This window comes from Mesoplodon mirus (genome assembly GCF_964341445.2).
Source record: "Mesoplodon mirus genome assembly, chromosome: 4".
Taxonomy (NCBI): domain Eukaryota; kingdom Metazoa; phylum Chordata; class Mammalia; order Artiodactyla; family Ziphiidae; genus Mesoplodon; species Mesoplodon mirus.
The window spans coordinates 36,771,840-36,794,847 of NC_138979.1; the positions used below are offsets into that span (position 1 = coordinate 36,771,840).

The window sequence follows — 23,008 nt, forward strand, 5'->3', positions numbered from 1 at the left end:
CTGCCTCTTCCTCTTCCCAGCTGTGCCACTTTAGGCAAGTTACTTAACCTCTCTGGGACTCTGATTCCTCAACTAGGGATAATAATAGTATCTGACTCACAGGGTTGTTGTAGGGACTGAGTTACAAAGTATGAAGCACTGAGAACAGTGCACTGACACACAGTGCTCTGTTACATTTGCAAGTGTCACAGTTATGTAGAGTAAAGCAGTCTGAACATTAACCAATATTTCCCAAATTGTTTTCCATGGAATCTTCAACTAAGACATGCTTCTATCAAAAAGATTCTTATAGCCAAATTTGGAAAATGTCTCCTATTATACCCACATCAAACTGATGAGTCCACAGTAAACAAACACAAACCCCTAACTTTCTTTAGCTTAGTGTTTCCCAGACGCAGTGGATCATGGAAACTTCTGCATACCTTGTGGGACAGTGTTCCACAGGACTCCAGTGTGGGAAGTGCTATGGAGGAAGGCAGTGGGGAGTCTCTGAACGTAGAGGAAGGGGTCTCCAGGAGAAGCTGCCTGGCAGGGGCTAAACCACAGCAAGATTCCAGCGCCTAGAGAGGAGGGGGAAGGAATCAGCTGAAATGCCAGGGCTCAGGGCCCTGGAGCAGAAGGGAAGGGCGAATGGGGGAGACCCAGGGCAGGGGGTATAGGGAAGAGCAGGGAGCTGTTTGGATATAGAGAGGAGAGAAGAGGCAGAGGTGGCCCTGAGAATTCATACTTGGGGAGGCAGGAAAAGGGAGAGCAGAAAGGTGGTGACGAGTGGGGCATCCCTCATTTACTTATGCACCCACTCTGCCCACTCACCCTGTCACCCTTCCCAATTTATGACTGAGGTGGGTCTAAGCCCTGTGGCTTCCCCAAGGGGGTGGGCCTGGAGAGAGAGCGATGGGGACAGCTGCTTCCTGGGGAAGAAGAGCCTCCAGAAGGCACAGAGATGTTCTGTCCCCGCTATGCACAGATCGTGTGATTATAAAATCAACAGCAGTTGTCCAGGGCCTCTAGGGTGAACTCCGGGTCAGTGCCAAAAAGAAGCAAAGGCTGCAGTCTGAGCTCTAGGCCTGGCTCTGCTGGCCACTAAAGGCTGTGCAACTTTGGGGAAGTTGCTCCGTGTCTCTGGTCCAAACTTCATCTCTAAGTTTGGTCCTCAAGCCCCACTTCCTCCTCCCTTGGTCACATCAGCCACAGCCATGACATTTCTATCCCTTGCCCTGGTGCCAAAGGCCTCCGCTGGGAAATCGGGCCTCCTGCACCCCATCACTGTCAGGGTCCCTCCGCCCCACGGCCCAGGTTCTCACCTCTGGAAGGCCTGGCGGCAGCACTGGTACACCCCAAAACTGCTGCTGCTGAGGGTCGTGTTCAGGAGGGACACACAGTCGACCTCAGCCCCCTGGGCATGTAGAGGATCCCTGTGCAGGGAAAGCAGCTGGTGGGCAGGGCCCAGGCCTTCACTACCCTCCAACCCCACCCAAGGACTTCCAGAGAGGCCAGAGCCCCAGTGCCTGGCCCCGGACCAGGGCCAGCTGGAGAATCAGGGCTCTGAGTCCTGAGCCCACCAGGCCTGCACTCACCTGCCACGCAGGCATTCACCAGAGACACACAGGCCCCCGTGCAGAGCACCCGGAGCATGATCTGGGAGAAGTTGCTCTTCTGCTGGGGGGCCATGGAGGCTGCAAGAGGACAGGAGTGCTCAGGGCCAGGACTCAGCATGCCTCTCTGCCTGTATCTGTGCCTCCGGCTGCATCTGCTGACACCCCTTTCTCTTCTGGGTGGCCAGAGGGACAGACGCTGTCCTCCTGATGCTTTTGAGTTTGGGAGTCCTCCTTGGCCTGAGTCGGGCCCCTAGGTAGCACTCCACACCTCCCCCCATGCCATCAGTGGCAAGTGTAGGAAAAGAACGTGAGTTTGGAGTCAGGCAGACCTGGGATTAAACACAGGTGCAGCCACTTATTAGCTGAGTGACTTGGGCCATCATTCACTTTTGCAAGACTCAGCAAAACAGGATGGTTACACCACCAGGCAGGGAACTGCAGGGGGTGGAAATGTTTTTTGTAAAGAGCTGAGAGCTGTGCAGAGCCTTCTTCCCTAGGCCCCACCAGGCCTGCCTGTCCCTTGTGGGTACGGGAACTAAAGCCTCAGGGGGCAGGTCACCACTGCACCTCCTGACCCTCCCCAGAGCCCTGAGCCAGGCTTGGCCTACAAGGCCAAGGTGCTAACCTCCTGGGCTACCCCAGCAGCAGAGAAATCATGAAATGCCAGGGCTGGGAGGAAGCTCCACGGCCACCTTGTTCAGGCTCTGCCTTAGACTAATGGGAGAAATGAGACCTACAGATCCCCAAGAAATGTCTCAGAGCCAGGACTAGTGTCCATCCCCGACCCTCCAGGATACCGAGAGGCCCCTATAGGACTCACTCAGGCCTCCCAGCATGATCCCAATGGAGCTGAAGTTGGCAAATCCACAGAGGGCAAACGTCATATTTCTGCTCTGACCTGAGAAGACAGAAGATGAGCGGGGAAGGGCTTCCCTCAGATGGGATGGGAGTTTGCTCAAACCACCCCATACCCTGGCCTTAATTTTACCCACTGCCTATGTGCCTTTGACCTTTGAAGCACTCGGTGCTTCCCTTTTCCAGCCATGCACACCTACCTCTAAGTCAACTCAAGCTACACAACCTCACAAACATAGCCCCCTCCTCATCTGCCCTTGAATCTCCTTAATTACCAGCCTTTCTGGGTATGATTCAGGCTGGCCCAGTCTTCTCACTTTGGCCCTACTAAGCTCTGTACCCAGGAGCAGTGGGCGAACGGCCCTTTCCGACATGCTGCAGCCCCGCACCTTTGTTTATGGAGAATGCACTCAGGCTGAGGTCCTTTGAGGTGTTGTCATGCCCAAAGAGCAGGATGGTGGCCCAGTGAAGAGAGGGAGGGATTCGGAGCCCAGTCGGCTTGGGTTCCAGGCTCGTCACGGCCTATTTCAGGTTGAGCAAGTTGATAGCCTCCTAAGTTTTAGTTTCTCTATCAGGAATGTGGGAATAATAGTAGCTGCCTAGAAAGACTGTCATAAAGATCATCTAATGTACAGGAAGTACCAGGCACAGGGGAGGTATTTAAGCAAGGTAATTCTCTTTCCCTTTTGCTCTGAACGGTTGTGTAATTTCTTAGAAGTGTTAAGAGCCGAAATGGAACAATTTGGAAAAAAAGATTGGCTTAGACCCATACCTCACACCATATAAAAAATTAATTCTAAATCACTGAAGCAGATAAATATGAATATTTTAAACATCAAATAATAGGAAATATAGAATAATTATTATCGTTACAAAATAATATTATTACTCTCATTTTGGAGAGGAGCAAACTGAGGCTCACAGAAGTGATTGAGGAAGCTCACACAGCAAAAATGCAGCTGTGTCAGAATTTGAACTCCGTTTTGTCTGACTCCAAAGTGCATGATTTTAACTACTTCACCATATTGTTTCAGGAATTTAACCCTTGCCAGATTTTTGGAATGGAGATAACTTTCTAAATTTAGATATTACAGAAGAAATGCAAAGATTTGGTGTAAATTTTGTGTTTAAAAAAATCCCTGAATACAGAATGAAGGGGAGAAAAAAAGACTAGGAAAAATATATGTAGAAAATGTAACAGAAAAGGGTTAATATCTTTATAACACACAGAGTTTATACAAATTGATGAAAAAGTATTAAGGTACCTGCATTCTGCTTACTCACCTACAATCACCCTCCCAAGCCGCCCAAGTAATCTTAAAATGTCAAAAGTCAAATCTTCAGTAACTTCCTACTGCTCCTCGGCCTGTGTCACTCTCTTTTACAATTACCACCTGTTCTAACCTCACTGCTCTCCTCTCAGTTCTCCAAACAAGTGCTTTTCAACCTCAAGGCCTTTGCATGTGTCTCTTTCTTTGCCTGGAATGCTCTTCCCAATTTCTCCTGGCCCCTCCTCCTCCTTGCAAGTCTTGGCCTAATAACCACATCTCAGGGAGGCCTTTTCTGACCAGCCCAGTCAAGGAAGACCCCCTCCCTATTTCCTCTTATTGTTTCCATCATAGAACTTACCACAAATTGTGGTTTTAAAAATTTTTATTCCTTTGCTTTCTTGCGTTTTGCTCGTGTCTTTCACTAGGTGTAAGTTCCATGTCACCAGGGACCATGTCTTTCGGATTCCCCTTTTTATCCCTGGTACCCAGCAGAGGGCCTGGCACTTCAGAGGTCTCAAAAAATACTTGCTGAAGGAATGAAGTTTATTTAAAAAGATCCTGAAGGCACATACCACCCACTATCTCTAGAGAAGGGAGTGATACTGGAGCTGAAAATGAGGAGTGAGGGGAAACCTGGGCTTTTTACTCCATACAAACTTTTTTTTTTTTTTAACTGAAGAGTGCATTCCTTTACAATTAAAAATATAATTTAAAAGGCAAGAAAAAAATTTTATGTTAAAAGTTCCTAGTAACCCAGTAACAAATGAAAACATTGAACTATTATTTGCCCCTTAACGTATCAAAACTTTTTTTTAAGAGGCTACTCAGCCCTGTTCAGTGTGTGGTAAAATCAATGCTCACAGGCACAGCTGGGGCGGTTTCAGTTGTTACAACCCCTTGGGAAAGATACTGGCAGCAACCACACGAGGATCGGTGCCATGTGATGCAGTCATCCCACATCTGGGAAAGCTCCTGCGGAAATGCTCAGAGAGGAGGGAGAAGTTCTGTGCAAAAAGCTATTCATTTCAGCATTGTGTATGATAGCCAAATAATGGAATTATATATTATATTATTATATTTATTATAATATGATTAATTATAATTATAATATATAATAGCTGTAATTTTGGGATGATAAGATGATGGGTAATTTTGTCATTCTCAATCATGTTACATACAGCTGTTATTCTTTTAGAAAGTTTCATTTTAGAAAGCTTTTTTCTTTTTTTTTAATGTCTTAACAGGGACTTCCCTGATGGTCCAGTGGCTAAGACTCCGCACTCCCAATGCAGGGGGCCCGGTTTGATCCCTGGTCGGGGAACTAGATCCCACATGCCTCAACTAAGACTTTGCATGCTAATTCACATGCTGCAACTAAAAGATCCCACATGCTGCAACTAAAGAAAAAGATCCCGCATGCTGCAACGAAGATCCCGCACGGGGCAACGAAGATCCCGCGTGCTGCAACTAAATAAATAAATAGATAGATAGATAGATAGATAGATAGATAAATAAGTCTTAACAGAAGAAACCAACCCCGGAACTGAATCCAATATATTGAAGATGAATGTGGTGGTGAGGTCTCCCTGTTTTACTCTCTTAGCTCATTAGATGCTCCCATCCATTCCTTCGGGGTAGGAGTGGCAGGTTCTACACTTGTTTTCCAACAGAAGAGGCAAGGTACAGCTGCTGGCCCAGGGCTGCACAGGATGGTGGCCTGTCTACAGCTGGAGCTCAGATACCTCCAACAGGGCTCTTTCTCAACCTCAGCCTCCTAAGAGGCCTTGAGAAAGATGGCCTCTGAAGCTGTCTTGTTGCCCAGGGCAACGGGATGTGGGAGGTTGAGCAGCCCCTCAGTGTGTCTCAGCCGGGCCCACAGGGCAGCCGCTGCATCACCCCCTGCCCCAGGGAGGGGACAGGTACACTCACAGAGATCCACTGCTTCCTGGAACCGGCCCACTTCTCGGCGCCCGTCGTTCAGAAACAGCTTCATTCCCAGCAGCTCAGCCACCACCTGGCAGCCCTCCCAGGCCACGCCCATCAAGAAGGCCACTGATCGCAGGATGTAGGAGCAGATGAGCCTAGGCATGAGGAAAGAGGCGTGGCTGGGACTGGGGTTGGCCTGGGCTCTGTGGGTGTCCACCCACCATCACCCACCGACCAGGACCACCACCTCCACAGGCTGCGTGGGTGGCCGGAACTGTACCTGGAAGCTGAGCCCCTGGACGTCCATCATGTCTCCCAGCCAGGAGAGGGCAGCGTTGATGAAGGCCAGCACAGCCAGGAAAGCAATCAGGTTGGCTGCGATGTTGGTCACGACCCTCACGGACATGGCGGCCCCACTGCTAGCTGCTTCTAAGAGGTTTTGAGCATCTCTGTTGATGGGATCAAGAGCCATCATTACTGGCCTATCTCCACAAACAGCAGGGCTCCCCACCGTACAGGCTCAAAGAGGAACCTTGGACAGAGCATTTCAGAGCCAGTGGTCCTTGTTTTCCCTCTGAGACCAGAGAGAGAAAGAGCCTGGCCCAAGCACTAGGATAAGACCCAGACTCCTAGCACAGATGCTGTCCAAGACAGAAACCACTAGCCATGTGTGACTTTTGAGCACTTGAAAGGAGGCTGATCTGAATTGAAATCTGTTGCAAATATACACACCAGATTTCAGAGATTGAGTCCAAAAAAAGAGAAAGAATATGAAATACCTTATTAATAATTTTTATATTGATTACATGTTAAAATGACAATACTTTGGATATATTTAGTTAAATAAAACATTTTATTAAAATCACCTGCTTCTTTTTACTTTTTAAAAGATGACTACTAGAAACTTTGAATTATAGGTGTGACTCACATTCCTCTAGGGCAGCGCTGCTCTAGACCTTCAGGAAGTTGTGCTGTTGGGGATGCCCGTTGTATCCACAAGCACATTTGTCAAAAGTCGTGTCTTTCAACATTTTTTAAGAATTAAATGTTAGGGCTTCCCTGGTGGCGCAGTGGTTGAGAGTCCACCTGCCGATGCAGGGGACACGGGTTCGTGCCCTGGTCCGGGAAGATCCCACATGCCGCGGAGCGACTGGGCCCGTGGGCCATGGCCGCTGAACCTGCGCGTCCAGAGCCTGTGCTCCGCAACGGGAGAGGCCACAACAGTGAGAGGCCCGCGTACAGCAAAAATAAATAAATAAATAAAATAATTAAATGTTACACAAAGGTTGCTAAGACTATGATAAAGAGATGTCAGGAGGTGTGAGTGAAATCAAGGACAGTGTTCAACATGTCAATGCGATTGACACTGGGGATCAGACCTCAAGGCATGTAGAGAAAGTGGTGTGGAACCTTTTCACGACCCTCCTCAACACACACACACACACACACACACACACACACACAGAGACACACACCAGGCACATCCCCAAGAGCCAGGTCACTTGCCCATGCCTTGACTAGTCCATGTTTCCTGCTGGTCAGAGACTGGAAAATAAGAAGCGAGAACTGGAGTCTTTATCTTCACAAGTGAAGCTGCGACCAGGGCAGTGAGAGAGAGGAGGTGGGCTGCGCTTGGTGCAAGACAGAGACGGGCAGAGAAAATAGGACCTGCTGCTGCCCCCACCTCTGCTCCTGTCTCTACCCCTCCCCCCCACTCCCCTCTCTGCAGACCCTCCTGCTGTGCTCACCTGTAGGTCAGTTCCACTCCTTCCTCACCCCTGAACTTGGACTCCTCCACGTCCGGGTAGAGGGCTAAAGCACAAGGGGCAGCCTTCACAGAGGCAGCAATTAAGGAGGCAGCATTGATCTGCAAGAGTGAGAATGAGGGTTCTAGAGAGCTGTCAGGAAATGTGGAGGCCCAGAGGTGTGGCCCAGGGCAGCAGGAGGACACGGTACTCTACCCCGCTGGTGTATCACCATCACCGGTACTGCTGTCACTGTCACTGCCACTGGTCATAGTAATACGTGTTATGTGTAGAGGGTCACAGGCCGTATGCACAGAACCTTCTATTCCCACACCTCCCCCAGGACTTCAGGAAGTTAGGCAGGGCAAGTACTGTGATCTCACTTGACAGACAAGGAAACCGAGGCCCCAAAGGGTTAAATATGACTTGCCCAAAATAAAGGAAGGGAAGGAATTAGACCCCTCGTGTCTTTCGGCTCCAAGTTCAAGGTTCTTCCTCCCTTTCTAGGCTGTCTCTCTTTGACCACTGATCTGAGGGCTGGTTCATCATTGGCTGAGGGGTTTGTGATGGTTTCAGACAAAGTTCACAGAACCTGAGAGTTGGAATGGATCCAAGATGTGACCTAATTTGACCTCGTAGTAAAGGAAAGTCTTCCCTCTAGAGGATCCTTCCGGTCACTTAGTGTGGCAGGGAACTCACCACCTCAAGGCAGCCCATCACCTCTACTCCTGTGATCAGAGAGCTGTTTCTAAGGAAATCTGCCCCTACAACATACAACACACACCCTTTGACCCTGGGTCGGTCTCCTGGAGCCACGCTATAGAAGCCCTCACAGCAAGATGATGGAGCTGCCAGACACCTCCGGGATTCTCCCTTCCTGAATTTTCATCCTCACTGTGGTCCCAAACCCTTTGTTTCCCTGTTCTCTTCACAGAGATGGAACACTTTTTCACCACTGTGTTATTTACCAAATGGGAGAATTAGAACCAACCCAAACATCTGACAATGGGGGGAAGGCTATGCATTGTCAAGCTGCCATCAAAAACAATGGTTACCAAGGCTTCACAATAATGTGGAGAAATGCCTGCATACTTGCATATAGAGCATAACCACAATGATAGGGAAAAAAACAAACTCCACAACTATGCATAAAAAGAAGATCAGAAAGAAATACACCGAAATGTCAACCAATTGTCTGTCCCTGGCTAGTGGGGCCAGAGTGATTTTCTTTTCTTTCAGCTTTTCTGTATATTTCTAAACGTCCACATGATATATACTGTTTTTATAAGCAGAAAAGTAAAATAGACTTCTTCCTAAAGTTTGTAATAAATCAACTGCAGTTTTAAAATTTTAAATAAAAAGGAACAAAAGGAGGGGAGGTAAGTTTAAGCTACATGTTCAGGCGAATAAAGCAGACAGCCAAAGAAGCCCATGGAAGTACCAGGAACTACTGATGAGGAAGCAGACCTCAGAGACCCTCTGAGGCTCTGAAAGCCTTGTAATATCCTCCTCCTTCTTCTTTTAAACCCCTTTATTTCCTTTCAGTGGTAAGCAGAAACCACTTAAGATGTGTACCAGCTCCAGCACCCACCTCCCACGTGCCCCCATCACAGCCACTGGGTGTGCAGGCCTTGCTCCTCATGGAAATAGCCAGCCTCAGGCAGGTGTCCTCTCTGGACTTTCCAGGCCAAGCTTTGGGACTTTGCTGACCTCCTCCTCAGCCGCGCATCTCCAGCGGGCACAATACCATATCTGGAATCTTGGGATTTTCCCCTCCACCAGCCAGGATCTTCCCCCTTCCTCCAGCTTGGAGGCTACATTTGGTTTGTCAACTCGAGTCTCAGTGGGGGGCACACCTTGCACATTCCTGGACACTGTCCTTTGAATGGACCATTCGTGGCCACTGCCTCAAATGCCCCAGGCAGTCATTTCCTGCTCATCTTGGAAAGGGCTGAGTCCTGCACTGGCAGGGCTCCCGGGGGCACTGGGTCAGCCCACACACGGCCTCTCTGCTGCCAGTTATGCCTCAGGGCCATGACATTCCCCAGTGCTGCGTCCAGACACCAGGTCAGGAACACCTTCTGTCCCAGCATGACAGGGCCCACTCCTGCCCAAGGCCCTCCTTCGTCTACCCAAAGGTGTCCTATGTGAAGAGGGATAGAGGGTAGGAGCCATCCATGTGAACTTTCAAAAAGGTCTTTACTGAGAAAGGAAATAAATCCAGACATTCCAAAGCATAAAATGGGCCAGTTTTAGAAGGCTGGACTTCTGACCCTAATATGTCAGAGAAAGAACAACCACTTTTTCAACACCATGTCAGGTGTTTCTTTGTTTTTTGTTTTTAAGATTTTTTTTTTTATGTGGACCATTTTTAAAGTCTTTATTGAATTTGTTACAATATTGCTTCTGTTTTATGTTTTGGTTTTTTGGCCGTGAGGCATGTGGGATCCTAGCTCCCTGACCAGGGATCGAACTTGCACCCCCTGCATTGGAAGGCAAAGTCATAACAACTGGACCACCAGGGAAGTCCCTTGCCAGGTGTTTTCTGTTTATTATGGCATTTAATTCTTAGACTGCTGTGAGGTGGGCAGTAATTCCACCCATTTTACAGGTGTAGAAACTAAGCATGTGGTTGACTCTTACTTGGCCCTGCTTGGGCCTCCCAGACCCTGTCCCAGGGGCTCCCACTCTTGCACAATTGATTGAGAAACATCAGTGGCCATCCCCTCAACCCATCCTGTGTTCACAGCCCAAGGCACACATCTGGATCTCTTCTCACAATGATCCCGAGCCAAAGGGGTGGGTAGGGAGACCAGTTTCTGGGGTTTTAGCAGAGAGAGCTCGTGCCTACCTTAGAGTTTTTGGGAAACACACTGAAAAGGGACATGTATGTAGAGGTCACAGTGAAAGGATTCAGTCAAGTGACACTTGGGACCTCAGACCAGGGAGAAGGTCTAGACTAGTGTCGTCTGATATAAATATAGCACAACTGTGATTTAAGTTTTCTAGCAGCCAATTAAAAAAGTAAAAAGAAACAGATGAAATTAATTTCATTAATGTATTTAATTTAACCCAATATACCAAACATTTTATCTTTCTACCCTTGTAATCAATGTAAAATTTATCAATAAAATATATTAATTGATTTTTCCATACTAAGTCTCACAGCAGATCTCATTTCAGACCGACCACATTTCAAGGGCTTAATAGCCATGTGTGGCTAGTGGCTGCTGTGTTGGACAGCGCAGATCTAGAAATATCCAGATTTTAGCAATAGGAGGGGTTCAGGGAAGAGGCAGCCAGAAGCTGAGCATCAAAGAGAAAGGAGGAGAGAGAAAGGGGGGATTCTCTTTGGAATTCAGGGCCTAAGGGCAGAGCCCAAGATACAGTGAGGAACTGCCTGGAAGAGGGCGTGAAAGGAGAGAGGGGAGAGGATGGGAAGGGCTGTGGGAGGAAGCCTGGGGGCTGCTGTAGTGGCGGCCAAGAGCCAGGTGGGGGCAGAAGAGAGCTTCTCTGTGACCAGCCTGGGGGCAGATCCAGAGGCGGGAGGGGAGGAGGGAAGGAAGGTGGACTAGGTGCCTTTCACCAGGCCAGCTATGGTGGTAGCCTGGGGCTTCTGTACCAGAGGTTTGGATGGAGACCCGCGACCACTTGGCTGATCCTGGTGGCCTCTGCACATTCTGTAGAGCTAAAGGGAAGTGGGTACCAGGCCCCTTCAGTGGGAAGGCCCGCCTGCCTGGGGCTGGGCCTGGACTCTGGCCTGAGACAGGGAAGGAAAGGAGGCTGAGCTGTAAGGCGATTGTGGAAAAGGGAGAGAGTTCTTCCAGTACTTTAGTCTTAAGTAATGGTAACGACGCTTATGCGATAGAAAGAATACCATTCTTTTAACTGGCTTGTGGGACCCAAAGCAAGGTTAAGACATTTAAAGGCTCTAAGTCCCGAAGATAGCAGGGCAACCCCTCCCCCAATACGCCACCATGAAAAAAGTTTCAGGAACAAAGTATCAAGTTTTCATTTTTGAAATATCAAATTCCTTCCAAAATCAATTGGTGGTGAGGTATGGGGGAGGGGGGTGGCATGCATCAGCTCTGATGGGTCCTTCCTAGGCCTTGGTGAGAAAAGGTGCAAACCAGATGACCTCTAAAATTCTAGGTGGAGGGTGCTGGGCGGAGAAGACAAAGCCTCAGAGTGCAAGGGGCCTTCTTGAAAAGTCTCTAGGCAGCAGCCATCCTGCCCAGACAGCTCTGTGGGTATGCGGAGCTGAGGCTCCTGGTGTGGCCCAGGGGTCCTGAGGGAAGGAGGGACTGAGGGGCAGGTTACCTCATCCCCTTGGCCATCCTCAAGGACAGAGATGAGAAAGACAGGTGGAATTTGAGACCAAGGCTGGTCATTCTTTCATCCCCCGACCCATTCACACACAGCATCAGGAGAGCCTGGGCCCTGGGAGAGGAAGGCTGCCTTTCTCCAAACCAGCACACGGAGGCCCACCTCACCCTAGGGGCTGAGTGACCGTGCGTTGCACGGATGAACTTACCCAGCTCATTCCCTTACTGCTCTACATTTATGTTTCTTGGGTTGTTTGCTATTACAAATAATGTTGGAATTTTGCATCTTTTGACCACTTGTGAAAATATTTCTGTATCATAATATTCCTAACTGGATCAAAGAGGAGTATTTTTAAAATTGACTGATAGGTGTTTTCCAAAAAGGTTAGAGCAAATTACACTCCCATGAAGAGTATATGGGGCTTCCCTGGTGGCTCTGTGGTTAAGAATCTGCCTGCCAATGCAGGGGACACGGGTTTGAGCCCTGGTCCGGGAAGATCCCACATGCCGTGGAACTAAGCCCGTGCGCGACAGCTACTGAGCCTGCGCTCTAGAGCCCACAAGCCACAACTACTGATCCTGAATGCCACAACTACTGAAGCCCGTGTGCCTAGAGCCCGTGCTCTGCAACAAGAGAAGCCACTGCAATGAGAAGCCCGCGCACTGCAATGAAGAGTAGCCCCCGCTCGCCGCAACCAGAGAAAAGCCTGCGCACAGTAACAAAGACCCAACGCAGCCAAAAAAAAAAAAAAAAAAAGAGTATATGAATGCCCTGCAGCCTTGCCGTTTAGAGGCATGTAAAATTTTGCATATCCTTGAGAAGAAACATAAGTTATTATTGCTTTAATTTATCAGTGAGCTTGAATATCTGTTTATCATTTATGAACTTTTCTTTCTTGATCATCATTAAACTTTTAAAAAATTGTGATTTTTTTTACCTTTCAGAGGTTTTTCTTTTTTTTTTTTTTTTTAACGGTACGCAGGCCTCTCACTGTTGTGGCCTCTCCCATCGCGGAGCACAGGCTCCGGACGCGCAGGCTCAGCGGTCATGGCTCACGGGCCCAGCCACTCCACGGCATGTGGGATCCTCCCGGACAGGGGCACGAACCCATGTCCCTTGCATCGGCAGACGGACTCTCAACCACTGCGCCACCAGGGAAGCCCAGGTTTTTCATTTTTATTAGTTAGCTCTGTCAACTTTTTCCTTTACACTTTCAGATTTCATGTCATGCTCAGAATTTTATAAGAAAAAGACAAGTTGCAGAAAAGTGTGAATAGAATTACCTCATCTTTAGTAAAAAAAAAAAGCAAGTATATGTATATTCAGTTATATGTACTTAAATGACTTTTTACACAGAAATACCTGGAATGACATATTTTAAGTCAGTGGTTCCCAAATTGAGTATCAGAATCACCTGGAAGGCTTGTTACAATACAGGACACTGGGCCGCATCCCCAGCATTCCTGATTCAGCAGGTCTACAGAGCGGCCCAAGAATTTGTATTTCTAACAAGTTCCCAGGTGAAGGTGTCGTTGCTGGCCCACTGAGGACACTCTGAGCACTGCTGTTCTCATCTAGTAAGAGCAGTTATCCATGGGAAGTGGGAGTGAAGTGGTTTTTTTTTCTTTTTTACTTTATTCATTTCTGTAAGAAGCAAGAATTTCTTCGATATTTAAGGGGAAAAAATAAGATCTTGAAAGACTTGCATGTGAAAACACAAACAAGTACAGTGTTTTACACAAATGTAATGCATTCTTACCAGGCACTTTGTAGGGGACACATTGAAGATTCATCTCTGCTTGCCATGCACTAGTGTTGTGATTGGTTTAAGGGCCTGATTCATACCACTGGAATTTGATTTAGAAATGTACGGTGCTCAGAAAGCTGCACAAGTAATAATTTAGGAGTAGAGGAAGGACTTGTGCCCAGAGAGGGTGTAAAGGAAAGGAGGTGGGAGGACGGGTTACAGGAAGAGTAGGACAAAGCTCCAGGGGTGGCCTAGGTGGGGGACTGTGTGTCTGAGTTTTGCAGTCAGACAGGTCTGGGCTCAAATCCTAGCTTTGGGCACCTCACTTACTCTCTGAGTCTCAATTTCCTCATCCTTGAAATGGGGATATTAAAACACTTAGCACTTTGCCTCAGTAAGCAGAATACTGGAAACCTTTGCTCCCACTGGCCACGTGAGAAGCCCAAATGGTCCAGCCCACCTGGCCTGCCTTACTCAGGTGAAGCTTCTCCTCCCACTATCACAGCAGCCCTGGTTTAGGACGTAGCCCATGAGAGAAGACCCCAGGTCGCTCTGGCCAGGAGCTGTGTGGGGCTCCCACAAAGGTGGGTTTCAGGTTCTTGGTTTTCAGCAAGCAGAAGGAGGGCTCTGCATACCTCAAATGAGATGTAGGCGTCCAGCAGGCTGCCGGCAATGGTGGCATAGCCTCTGGTCGTGACAACGTGGGTTTCAGAGAGTGTCATGTCTGCCAAGTAGGGCCAGATCAGTAGAGGAGCCTCAGTCTGCAAACGGGAAAGATGTCAAACAAGCAGAGCTGGTCAGGCTAGCACGGGCACTTGGGGCATACCCTCTCCACCTGGGAGTGAGAAGGTCACAGTGAGGACTGGGGACCCCAGGGGAAGAGACAGCAGGGTGGGGTGAGGACCAGAGTCTGTACTTGGCTGAGCCTCTGTGAACCTCAGCATCAGCCCAGCTCTGTGGAAGGACCCCCAGCCCTTCCTTTGGGCCTGATAATGCTCCCCTGTGTCAAGTGCCTCCCACATCCAGGCACCCAGCTAGGCCCCTCACACTCATCACTTACAACCTTCTAGGAAAGAAGTGGTCGTCTCCACGTTCCAGGAGAGCAGAAGGTCAGAGAGGTTCAAAGAATTACCTCTGTTCGTGCAAAGGACCAGAAGCAGATGTAACTCCAAGCCTGAACGTTTAGTGAAGCCATGGGAGTTGCCAGAAAGAAAGGAACTGGGGCATTCGATGGCGTGTTTAGTTCAGGGCACGTGGGGAAGCCTGGAGCCATTCGTTTATTCATTCAATAAATAATTATAGTACATACTATGTTCCAGACTGTGCTATGGAACAGGGATAGAGATGGGGGAGGTGGAGGGCAGATGGACAAGGCAGGGTAAGCAGTGGACCTCAGCAGGTAGAGGCATAATCTGACTCGGGTTTTTAAAGGGCCACTCCAGGGGACTTCCCTGTCTGTCCAGTGGTTAAGACTCTGCGCTTCCAATGCAGGGGCGCAGGTTCACTCCCTAGCCGGGGAATTAAGATCTCACATGCTGGGCTTCTCTGGTGGCGCAGTGGTTGAGAATCTGCCTGCCAATGCAGGGGACACGGGTTTGAGCCCTGGTCCGGGAAGATCCCACATGCCACGGAGCAACTAAGCCCATGTGCCACAACTACGGAGCCTGTGCTCTAGAGCCCATGAGCCACAACTACTGAGCCCGCAAGCCACAACTACTGAAGCCCACATGCCTAGAGTCCATGCCCCGCAGCAAGAGAAGCTACCGCAATGAGAAGCTCACGCACCGCACCAAAGAGTAGACCCTGCTCGCCGCAACTAGAGAAAGCCGCGCACAGCAATGAAGACCCAAAGCAGCCAAAAATAAATAAATTGAAAATAAAAAGATCCCACACGCCACATGGCCCCAAAATAAATAAATAAATAAATAAATAAAGGGCTACTCCAGCCTGTGTGTGAAGGATGGGTAAGGGCAGCAATAGCGGCAGGGAGAACAGAGAGGAGGTGATTGTCGTGTCGAGGTGAGAGACAAGTGTGGCTCGTAGCAAAAAAAAAGAAAAAGGGCAGCAGGGCAGGTCTGGGATGTGATGTGGGGCAGAGCTGGCAGGACTTGCTGATGGACGGGATGCAGCTGGGAGCAAGGGAAGCAAAGGAAGGAAGGATGACTCCTCGACTTTTGTCTAACAACCTCATCGAAGACGTTGCCATTTACTGAGAAGGGAAAGTCTTGGAGACGTGCAGGTGTGTTGAGGGAGGGAATCAAGGGTTCTGCTTGTTTGGACTTGTGTAGTAAATTATCTAAGGATATCCAAGTGGAGGGTCAAGGGGGCAGTTGTATATATAGCAGACTGGAGTTTAGGGGAGAGGAAGTATTTAAGTCATGGGGCTGGGGCAATCCCCTGGGGACAGACTGTGGCCAGAGAAGAGAATAGGGCCCAGGCCTGCCAACACTGAGCTTGAAATGATACCACTAATCCTTGAAGGCTCCCCGTCCCCGCAAAAGTTAATTCGCCTTTGGAGCTCTTCCAGTTATCGTGTCACATTCACCTAAGATTTGTATTTTCTCAGCAAAAACCATTGATTACATTTGCAGCATTTTATATAAAATAAATGCTGATACTGAAATATCTTTTTCTCTTTTGCCTCATTTTGAATAACTAAGGGATTTTGGACTATTTATCTCAGAGCACATCTGTCTTAATTGGCTTAAAAAAAAAAAAAAAAACCTTTGAAATCAACACATTTGCATCAAGCAAGGAAGATGCAAATATTCTCCAAAGTTTCCTAAACTGCCCAGTGAAATATGGCATACTTCGGCAAGTTGTTTTTTTTTTTTTTTTTGCGGTACGCGGGCCTCTCACTGTTGTGGCCTCTCCCGTTGCGGAGCACAGGCTCCAGACACGCAGGCTCAGTGGCCATGGCTCATGGGCCCAGCCGCTCCGCGGCATGTGGGAATCTTCCCGGACCAGGGCACGACCCCATGTCCCCTGCGTCAGCAGGCAGACTCCCAACCACTGCGCCACCAGGGAAGCCCAGGCAAGTATTTTTTTTGGTGACTTACATATTGGGCAGATGGGCCAGGATTCTGGAACGGTCACCAGAGTCTTACCCCTAGGAGGGTCCGGCCTTCTGCAAGGGACTCAGGACTGATAGTCCCTTCAGAGTCACACTTATATTGGAAAATACATTTTCAGAAAGAGGGAGGGAAAAAAAGACAAACTGATGTTGTGGAAGGAACCCTGGCCAGGAAGAAGAAGACTTGGATTCTAAGTCCTGGCTTATGTTATGGGATCTTGGCAAGGCATTCCCAGCCCCGAGCCTCAGTTTCTGCATGTATAAAAGGAGAACATTGGACTCCATCTGTAGGACTTGTGGGTCTCTAAGCTGATGAAGACAGCCTAGGCCTAGGGTGGTAGGAGGTGCCAGGGAGATACTATCCTCCTTGGCATGACCTAGGCAAGGAGTGTATCCCCAAATGGAGCATCCCTAGGGTAGCAGCCTTTGGTGACCCTGGGAGAAGGTTTGATTGGCTCTTCTGCTGACTGAATCAGAGCTCTAGGGACCCAGGGCACCTGCCCTCCTTGAGGGCAGAAGGCTGCAATACTGACCTGGCTCACAAAGATGTTTCAAGCCACACTCAGGGTCTTTGTGGCCATGGGGCCCATGGTGGCCTGCATCAGCCAGGAGATCTAGAAGGAAGCAGGGTGCTCTTTGTGGATTGGTATCAGCAAGCCCCAGGGACAGAGAGAGTCAGGGGTGGAAGTATCTTAAAAGTCTTCCTTCCAACTCCCAACCCATGTAGAACTCGCTTACCTACATTTCCCCAAAGGTCCATTCATCTTCTCCTTCCATACCTCCATTGATGGGGGCTTATCATCCATGAAAAAAGGATTCCCTGGTCAAATATATTTGAGAATTGCTGTACACACACACCTTGGAGATGACCAGTACTTACCAGTTTATTAAAGGCTCTGAGAAGTCCTGCACAAAACTTGTTTAAATTTGTTTAGCCTGGTGTCTAGCTTAGCTTCATAAAATTATTTGACCAAGGGACTTCCCTAGCGGTCCAGTGGTTAAGACTCTGCGCTTCCACTGTAGGGGGCGCGGGTTTGATACCTGGTTGGGCCATATGGCATGGCCAAAAATAAAATAAAATAATTTGACCATGGGATCCCTTTACCTAGTAGCATTTATTAACTTGCTGTGAAACTAGAGTTTTGTGAAAAGCTTTGGGAAACACTGTATTAAAAAGTTCTTTCGGGCTTCCCTGGTGGCGCAGTAGTTGAGAGTCCGCCTGCCGATGCAGGGGACACGGGTTCGTGCCCCGGTCCGGGAGGATCCCACATGCCACGGAGCGGCTGGGCCCGTGAGCCATGGCCGCTGAGCCTGCGCATCCGGAGCCTGTGCTCTGCAACGGGAGAGGCCACAACAGTGAGAGGCCCACGTACCACAAAAAAAAAAAAAAAAAAAAAAGTTATTTCTTTCAATCCACATGGTATCTGCTTCCCTGGAATTTCTCTCCACTGTAGGTTCCTCTCAGGCTGCCTTTTCCCTAACCTTCTGTAAGTGTTTAGAATCCTACCTGTGACCTTCTTCACCCTGGCCTTCTCTTTTTTGGCCCTTCATCCCTACTTCCTTCAGCCATTCTATGGAATGTATGGTCTCAGGCCCTTTCAAACTGAACCCACTGATAGTGAAGTTTGTCATAGCCCCTTGGTTGAACACATTCTCCAGATTTGGGGATAACTGTCTCCCTTACACCATGCACTGTGCACTCTTAACATAACCACAGGCTGCACTTCTGGCAGCTGCCTGATGATACTGGTTTATTCTGAGCTCAATCAGCTAAAAACCTCAGAATCTCTTGTCCAATGCTGTCTGTCTCCTGCATCCTGGTTTTGTGCAGCAGATTTTATGAACATAAGCACAGGATCTGACATTTATATCAGCTAAGTCTGGCCCACAGGACCCACTGCTCTCAAGATCTTTTTGGTATAAATTATTTTTTCCCCTAACATTTTTCCTCAATGCAGCCCCAGTTCTGTAAACTTCCCTCCCCCAAAGACCCCACTGGATTTTGGCGCCATTTCTCCTTAGTAGCATGACAAGAGACTCTGTGAAAAGTTGTTTGGTTGGTAGTAGACTCTGAGAGGAGGCTGGGGAGCAGGGGATGCTGGAAGGTCCAGGCCCTCAGAGCAGGGGATTTGGGGAGGGTGTGGGCTTGGGAGCAAGGCATTCTGGGAGAGTGTGGTTCCTGTCAGCCTGTGATTCTGGGAGGGCCCGGGGTTGGGACCTTGAGAACTCACCTTCAGGATCACCCACTGCATGAGGCTCACGTAGTAGAGAACTGACATGGCGCAGCTGAAGAAAACAGTGATGGGCAAAACCTGCCAGCAAAGAGCACAGGCCCTGGGGTTAGAGGCAGATAGGTGGCAGGGTACCACGCAGGGCCTCGGAGGCCCCAGACAGCCACTTCATCCAAGGGCTTGCCACTCAGAGACCCAACGGGGTCAGGGAAGAAGCTCTGAATTCAGTGCATGAAATCGCATATGGGGCCTCTCTGGAGGCAGCTGTCCTCTCTGTCCCTCTCTAAACATTAACCACCCACCCAGGCATCCCTTGGACTATGGTAGAGAAGCAGGACTTGAGTCCACCATTTTTTATCACCTGCTTCTTTGTCTGTAAAATGGGGAGGAAGTGACTACCTCTCAGGTTGTTGTGAGGGTTTTGGGAGTTGGCTCAGGGCCCAGCACCTTCCTAGCACAGGGTCCGTCCTCCACCCTGAGCTCAATCCTTGGCCCATGACGCTGGCCTTAACCTCCCTCCTGTGCTTCGGGCCTGAATCAGAGGCCCTCATCTTTCTAGTGTTCTACTTCCACTCGGTGCCAGTGAGCTCTGAATGACACTCATTGTGGACCAGCCATCTGCATTTCCTCCTGTCACCCTGTTTCCTATTACCAGGCTTATGACTGCTTTTCACTTACTCCAAGCCTCTTCAATTTCTCCTTCAAAGCTTCCTCATGTCCATTTCCTTCTCCCCAGGGCCTCCCCCTCCCTTCCCCGTACTTCCTTGTTACAGTCTGACTTATAATAACAAGGACTGGCAACAACTTAAATGTCCCTCCGTGGAGGACTAGTTTGATAACCTATGGTGTGGCTGTGCAGTGGTGCACTCAGAGTCAGGAAACAAGAGTGAGGAAGCTCACTATGAGTAGTTTGGGGATGATTTTCAAGATGGACTGTTAAATGAAAAAAGAGGGCTTCCCTGGTGTCACAGTGGTTGAGAATCCACCTGCCAATGCAGGGGACACGGGTTTGAGCTCTGGTCCAGGAAAATCCCACATGCTGCGGAGCAATTAAGCCCATGCGCCACAACTACTGAGCCTGCACTCTAGAGCCCACGAGCCACAACTACTGAGCCCACGTGCCACAACTACTGAAACCTGCACGCCTAGAGCCCGTGCTCCACAACAAGAGAAGCCACCATAATGAGAAGCCCGCACACCGCAACAAAGAGTAGCCTCCACTCGCCACAACTAGAGAAAGCCCGTGCGCAGCAACGAAGACCCAACTCAGTAAATAAATAAATAAATAAATAAATAAATAAAGTTATTTAAAAATTTAAAAAATAAATGAAAAAAGAGAAGGTGTAGAACAGGGTGCACGGTGTGCTACTTTATGAGTAAAAAAGGTGCGGATGGCATTGCAGGTGCTCTTGTGTGGGCACAGATATCCTTAGACAGATATGCAAATGACCAGGAATGGCAGCTGCCTTGGGGAAGGAACTGGATGACTTGGGGGTCAGGGGTGGGAGGGAGATTTACTTTCTACCAAATCCTCTTTTGTACAGTTGGAATGTGCTATCTGTTCCAAATAGCTTTAAAATAATGTTATACAGAATTAGTAATAACATGGGAGCATTCTTATGCTAGAATGTTAAGTGGGGAAAATGGAATATTAAAAGCATAGAAGTAAGGCTGGGAGGCATACACCCAAATAGTCAAGGTAGTTGCTTCTGTGTGCTGGGACTGTGGAAACTTTGTTTTCTTCTTTCTCCATTTCTAATTTCTCACCTGCTCCTATAATTTTCTATAAGAGGTGGACACTTCTCAAGGGAGGGGAGCACGGGCACAGGAGAGCTTTGGGGGAACCTCATCAGTGCAGTTTTGGACTTGCTGGGTTTGAGATGCCTGTGGAACATCCAAGTGGACGGTGGACTGGGCAGGTGGGCAGAAGGGCCAGCAGCTCTGAGGAGAGGTCTGGGCCAGGGCTCGGTTGAGTGCAGGTTGAAGCCACGGGGCAGATGCAGTTCACTGAGGAAATTGCCCTGGAAGAGAAGAGCAGTGGCTGAGGACAGGGCCCTGGGGTCAGCATCCCTGAAGGCTGAGAGAAAAAGCAGGAGTGCGTGGTGGAGACAAAGAAGAAACTGAGTGGTTGAAGGGCTTCCAGGAAGGGGTGCGATGGAAATTGAGGGCAGCTTTTCTAGAAGGGACGGTCCATCAGCTGTGCCAGATGCATCAGAGAACTCAGTAAGGACTGAGATGGATGCTTGGCACCTAGCAATTCAGGGCTCCCTGGTGACCTAGGTGAGAGCAGTGTCAGGAGAGATGGGCACAGAGGCTGGGTATCAGCGAACCAAGGAGGGAGTGGGACGTGAGGAAGTATAGAGACAACAGGAGAAGCTTAGCTGTGCTGGAAGGAAGAGGGGCTGCGGAGAGGGGTGAGGGGTGGAGGAAGAGTTGTTTTCATTGTTCAGAAGGAGAGTGGAGAGCAATCAAGTTCAAGCTCTGGTTCAAAATGAATCGGGACTACAGAGTGGTCCCTGATGAGAACAGAGACTCTGCCCTAGGCAGCTCCCCGGAGAAGAGAAACAAGCCCTGCTGAGGTTGTTTTCCCTTTCCCGTCCCAGATGAATGCCGCGGGTTCTGTCTGGATCTGCTCCACTTGACATCCCCGTCACCAGCTTCACTGCACTTCACTGCAGGGAGTGTCACCTGACAGGGAACGAAGACACTGGGTGGAGCAACCCTCTTCCTGCCCTGTGACTCCCCAGGGCCGCCTGGTGCTGGACACACCCCCCATCACAAGGGTGGTGACATCATCCTGCTCTCCCTGGGAGAAAAATGCAGAGAGGATCACGTACTGTCTAGACGGCCTGTTCAACTTATCACGCGAGGGACCACTTGGCAGCCTGGCAGGTTAGCACAGATGGCTCAGGCCAGGAAGGAGAGGGCCCGGGGCAGCGGAAACCGACTGCAGAATTGGGACTTTCTCCTGGCAGCAACCAAGAGACATTTTCTAGCTGGGAGATGGGGATCTTTGGTGGAAGAGAAGCTGGGACATTTAATACTAAATAAGGGCCCTGAGGCCAATATGATCTGCCAGTCCAGGAAATACCCTTGGGCCCTGTAGCATGTGAGATGGCAGAAGACAGGGCAGGCAGCTGGACAGCGCCGCTGTGGGAAGGGGGAGGAAAGTGCCATTAAGTCCTACCACTCGTGCACTATGCAGTCCTGCTAGGAGCCAGGTACGCAACGTGTGGTGACTCACGGATCCTCAAAGCAACTGAGGTCCATGTAAATCCACTTCACAGTGGGGAAGCTGAGGTTGCGAGATGTTGGTTACCTGCCCAAGGTTACACACCTGCAAAGAGACAGAGTACCTCCTTGGCCACTAAGCAGGTTGCCAAGGACCTGCCATGACCCTGAGGAGGTTTGCCCTAGTGCCAGTCCTGGAACCTCATTTCTTTGTCTTCAGGAGAGGCATCCCCTCCCAGGGAGAGCCTCAGCCCAGGGTGTAGCAGCCTCGAGTAAGTCCTGACCACCACTTTGTGGAAACTCAGAGCAGGCCGGTCCTGCTAGTACCAGCGCTCCCCCTTACTCAAGGGAAAAGAAAAGTATAGTGCCTCTAAGCCAGTGGTTCCCAAAGGGTGGTCCCTGACCAGCAGCATCACCTGAGAATTTGTCAGAAACGCACCTTCTGAGCCCCACCCCGAGAGTTTCAGATTCAGTAGATCTGGGGCGCACCTGAGAGTTTGCCCTTTCCGGATGCTGCTGGTGTGTGGACACCACATTCTAAGAACCACTGCTGTAGAGTCTAGACCAGACTCTCTGAGCAGACGCCATCTTCTTCCCAGGAAACAGGCTCTGAAGGCAGGGCTAAACCCACTCAGGGCCTGGCCCTGCCGCTTCCTCTCTATGGAGAGAGTTGAGCCAGGGCTGCTGACGCCCTCCTAAGGCTGTCCCAACAGCTCCCAAACCCTCAGCCCCCAAGGCCTAAGCCCTGTCACCAGCCCCAGGCCACAGTAAACCAAAAAAACCCAAAGCTGGAAAATTTCTCGGAGGACACTGCTGCAGTGTCCACCAACCTTGCAGAAGGGCGGAAGGGACTTACTCCAAGGCCAGATAAGCTGCGCATGCCTCCTGATTTCCTGCTCATGCCATTCCCTTCACCCAGAATGACCTCACCAGCCTGCCCCCATGCCTATCTATCTCTGCCTGTCAAAGTCTCCTTCAGAGGCCTCTGCAGATGCCACATTCTCG

The 23,008-nt window shown here is 49.5% G+C and overlaps 1 protein-coding gene across 1 annotated transcript in view; it reads right to left on the reverse strand.

Moving 5' to 3' along the window:
* Positions 1 to 957: 957 nt before the first annotated feature.
* SLC28A1 (solute carrier family 28 member 1) overlaps positions 958 to 23,008 on the reverse strand; it is a gene marked incomplete at both ends in the record, with an annotated part of 46,478 nt that continues 24,427 nt past the window's right edge. The window contains 14 exon segments of the mRNA XM_082618725.1: positions 958 to 984; positions 988 to 1,054; positions 1,305 to 1,392; positions 1,395 to 1,415; positions 1,578 to 1,676; positions 2,419 to 2,496; positions 2,843 to 2,975; positions 5,508 to 5,804; positions 5,931 to 6,099; positions 7,399 to 7,517; positions 14,104 to 14,229; positions 17,075 to 17,092; positions 17,096 to 17,155; positions 18,773 to 18,853. Coding sequence (XP_082474851.1) covers positions 958 to 984; positions 988 to 1,054; positions 1,305 to 1,392; positions 1,395 to 1,415; positions 1,578 to 1,676; positions 2,419 to 2,496; positions 2,843 to 2,975; positions 5,508 to 5,804; positions 5,931 to 6,099; positions 7,399 to 7,517; positions 14,104 to 14,229; positions 17,075 to 17,092; positions 17,096 to 17,155; positions 18,773 to 18,853 — 1,383 coding nt within the window.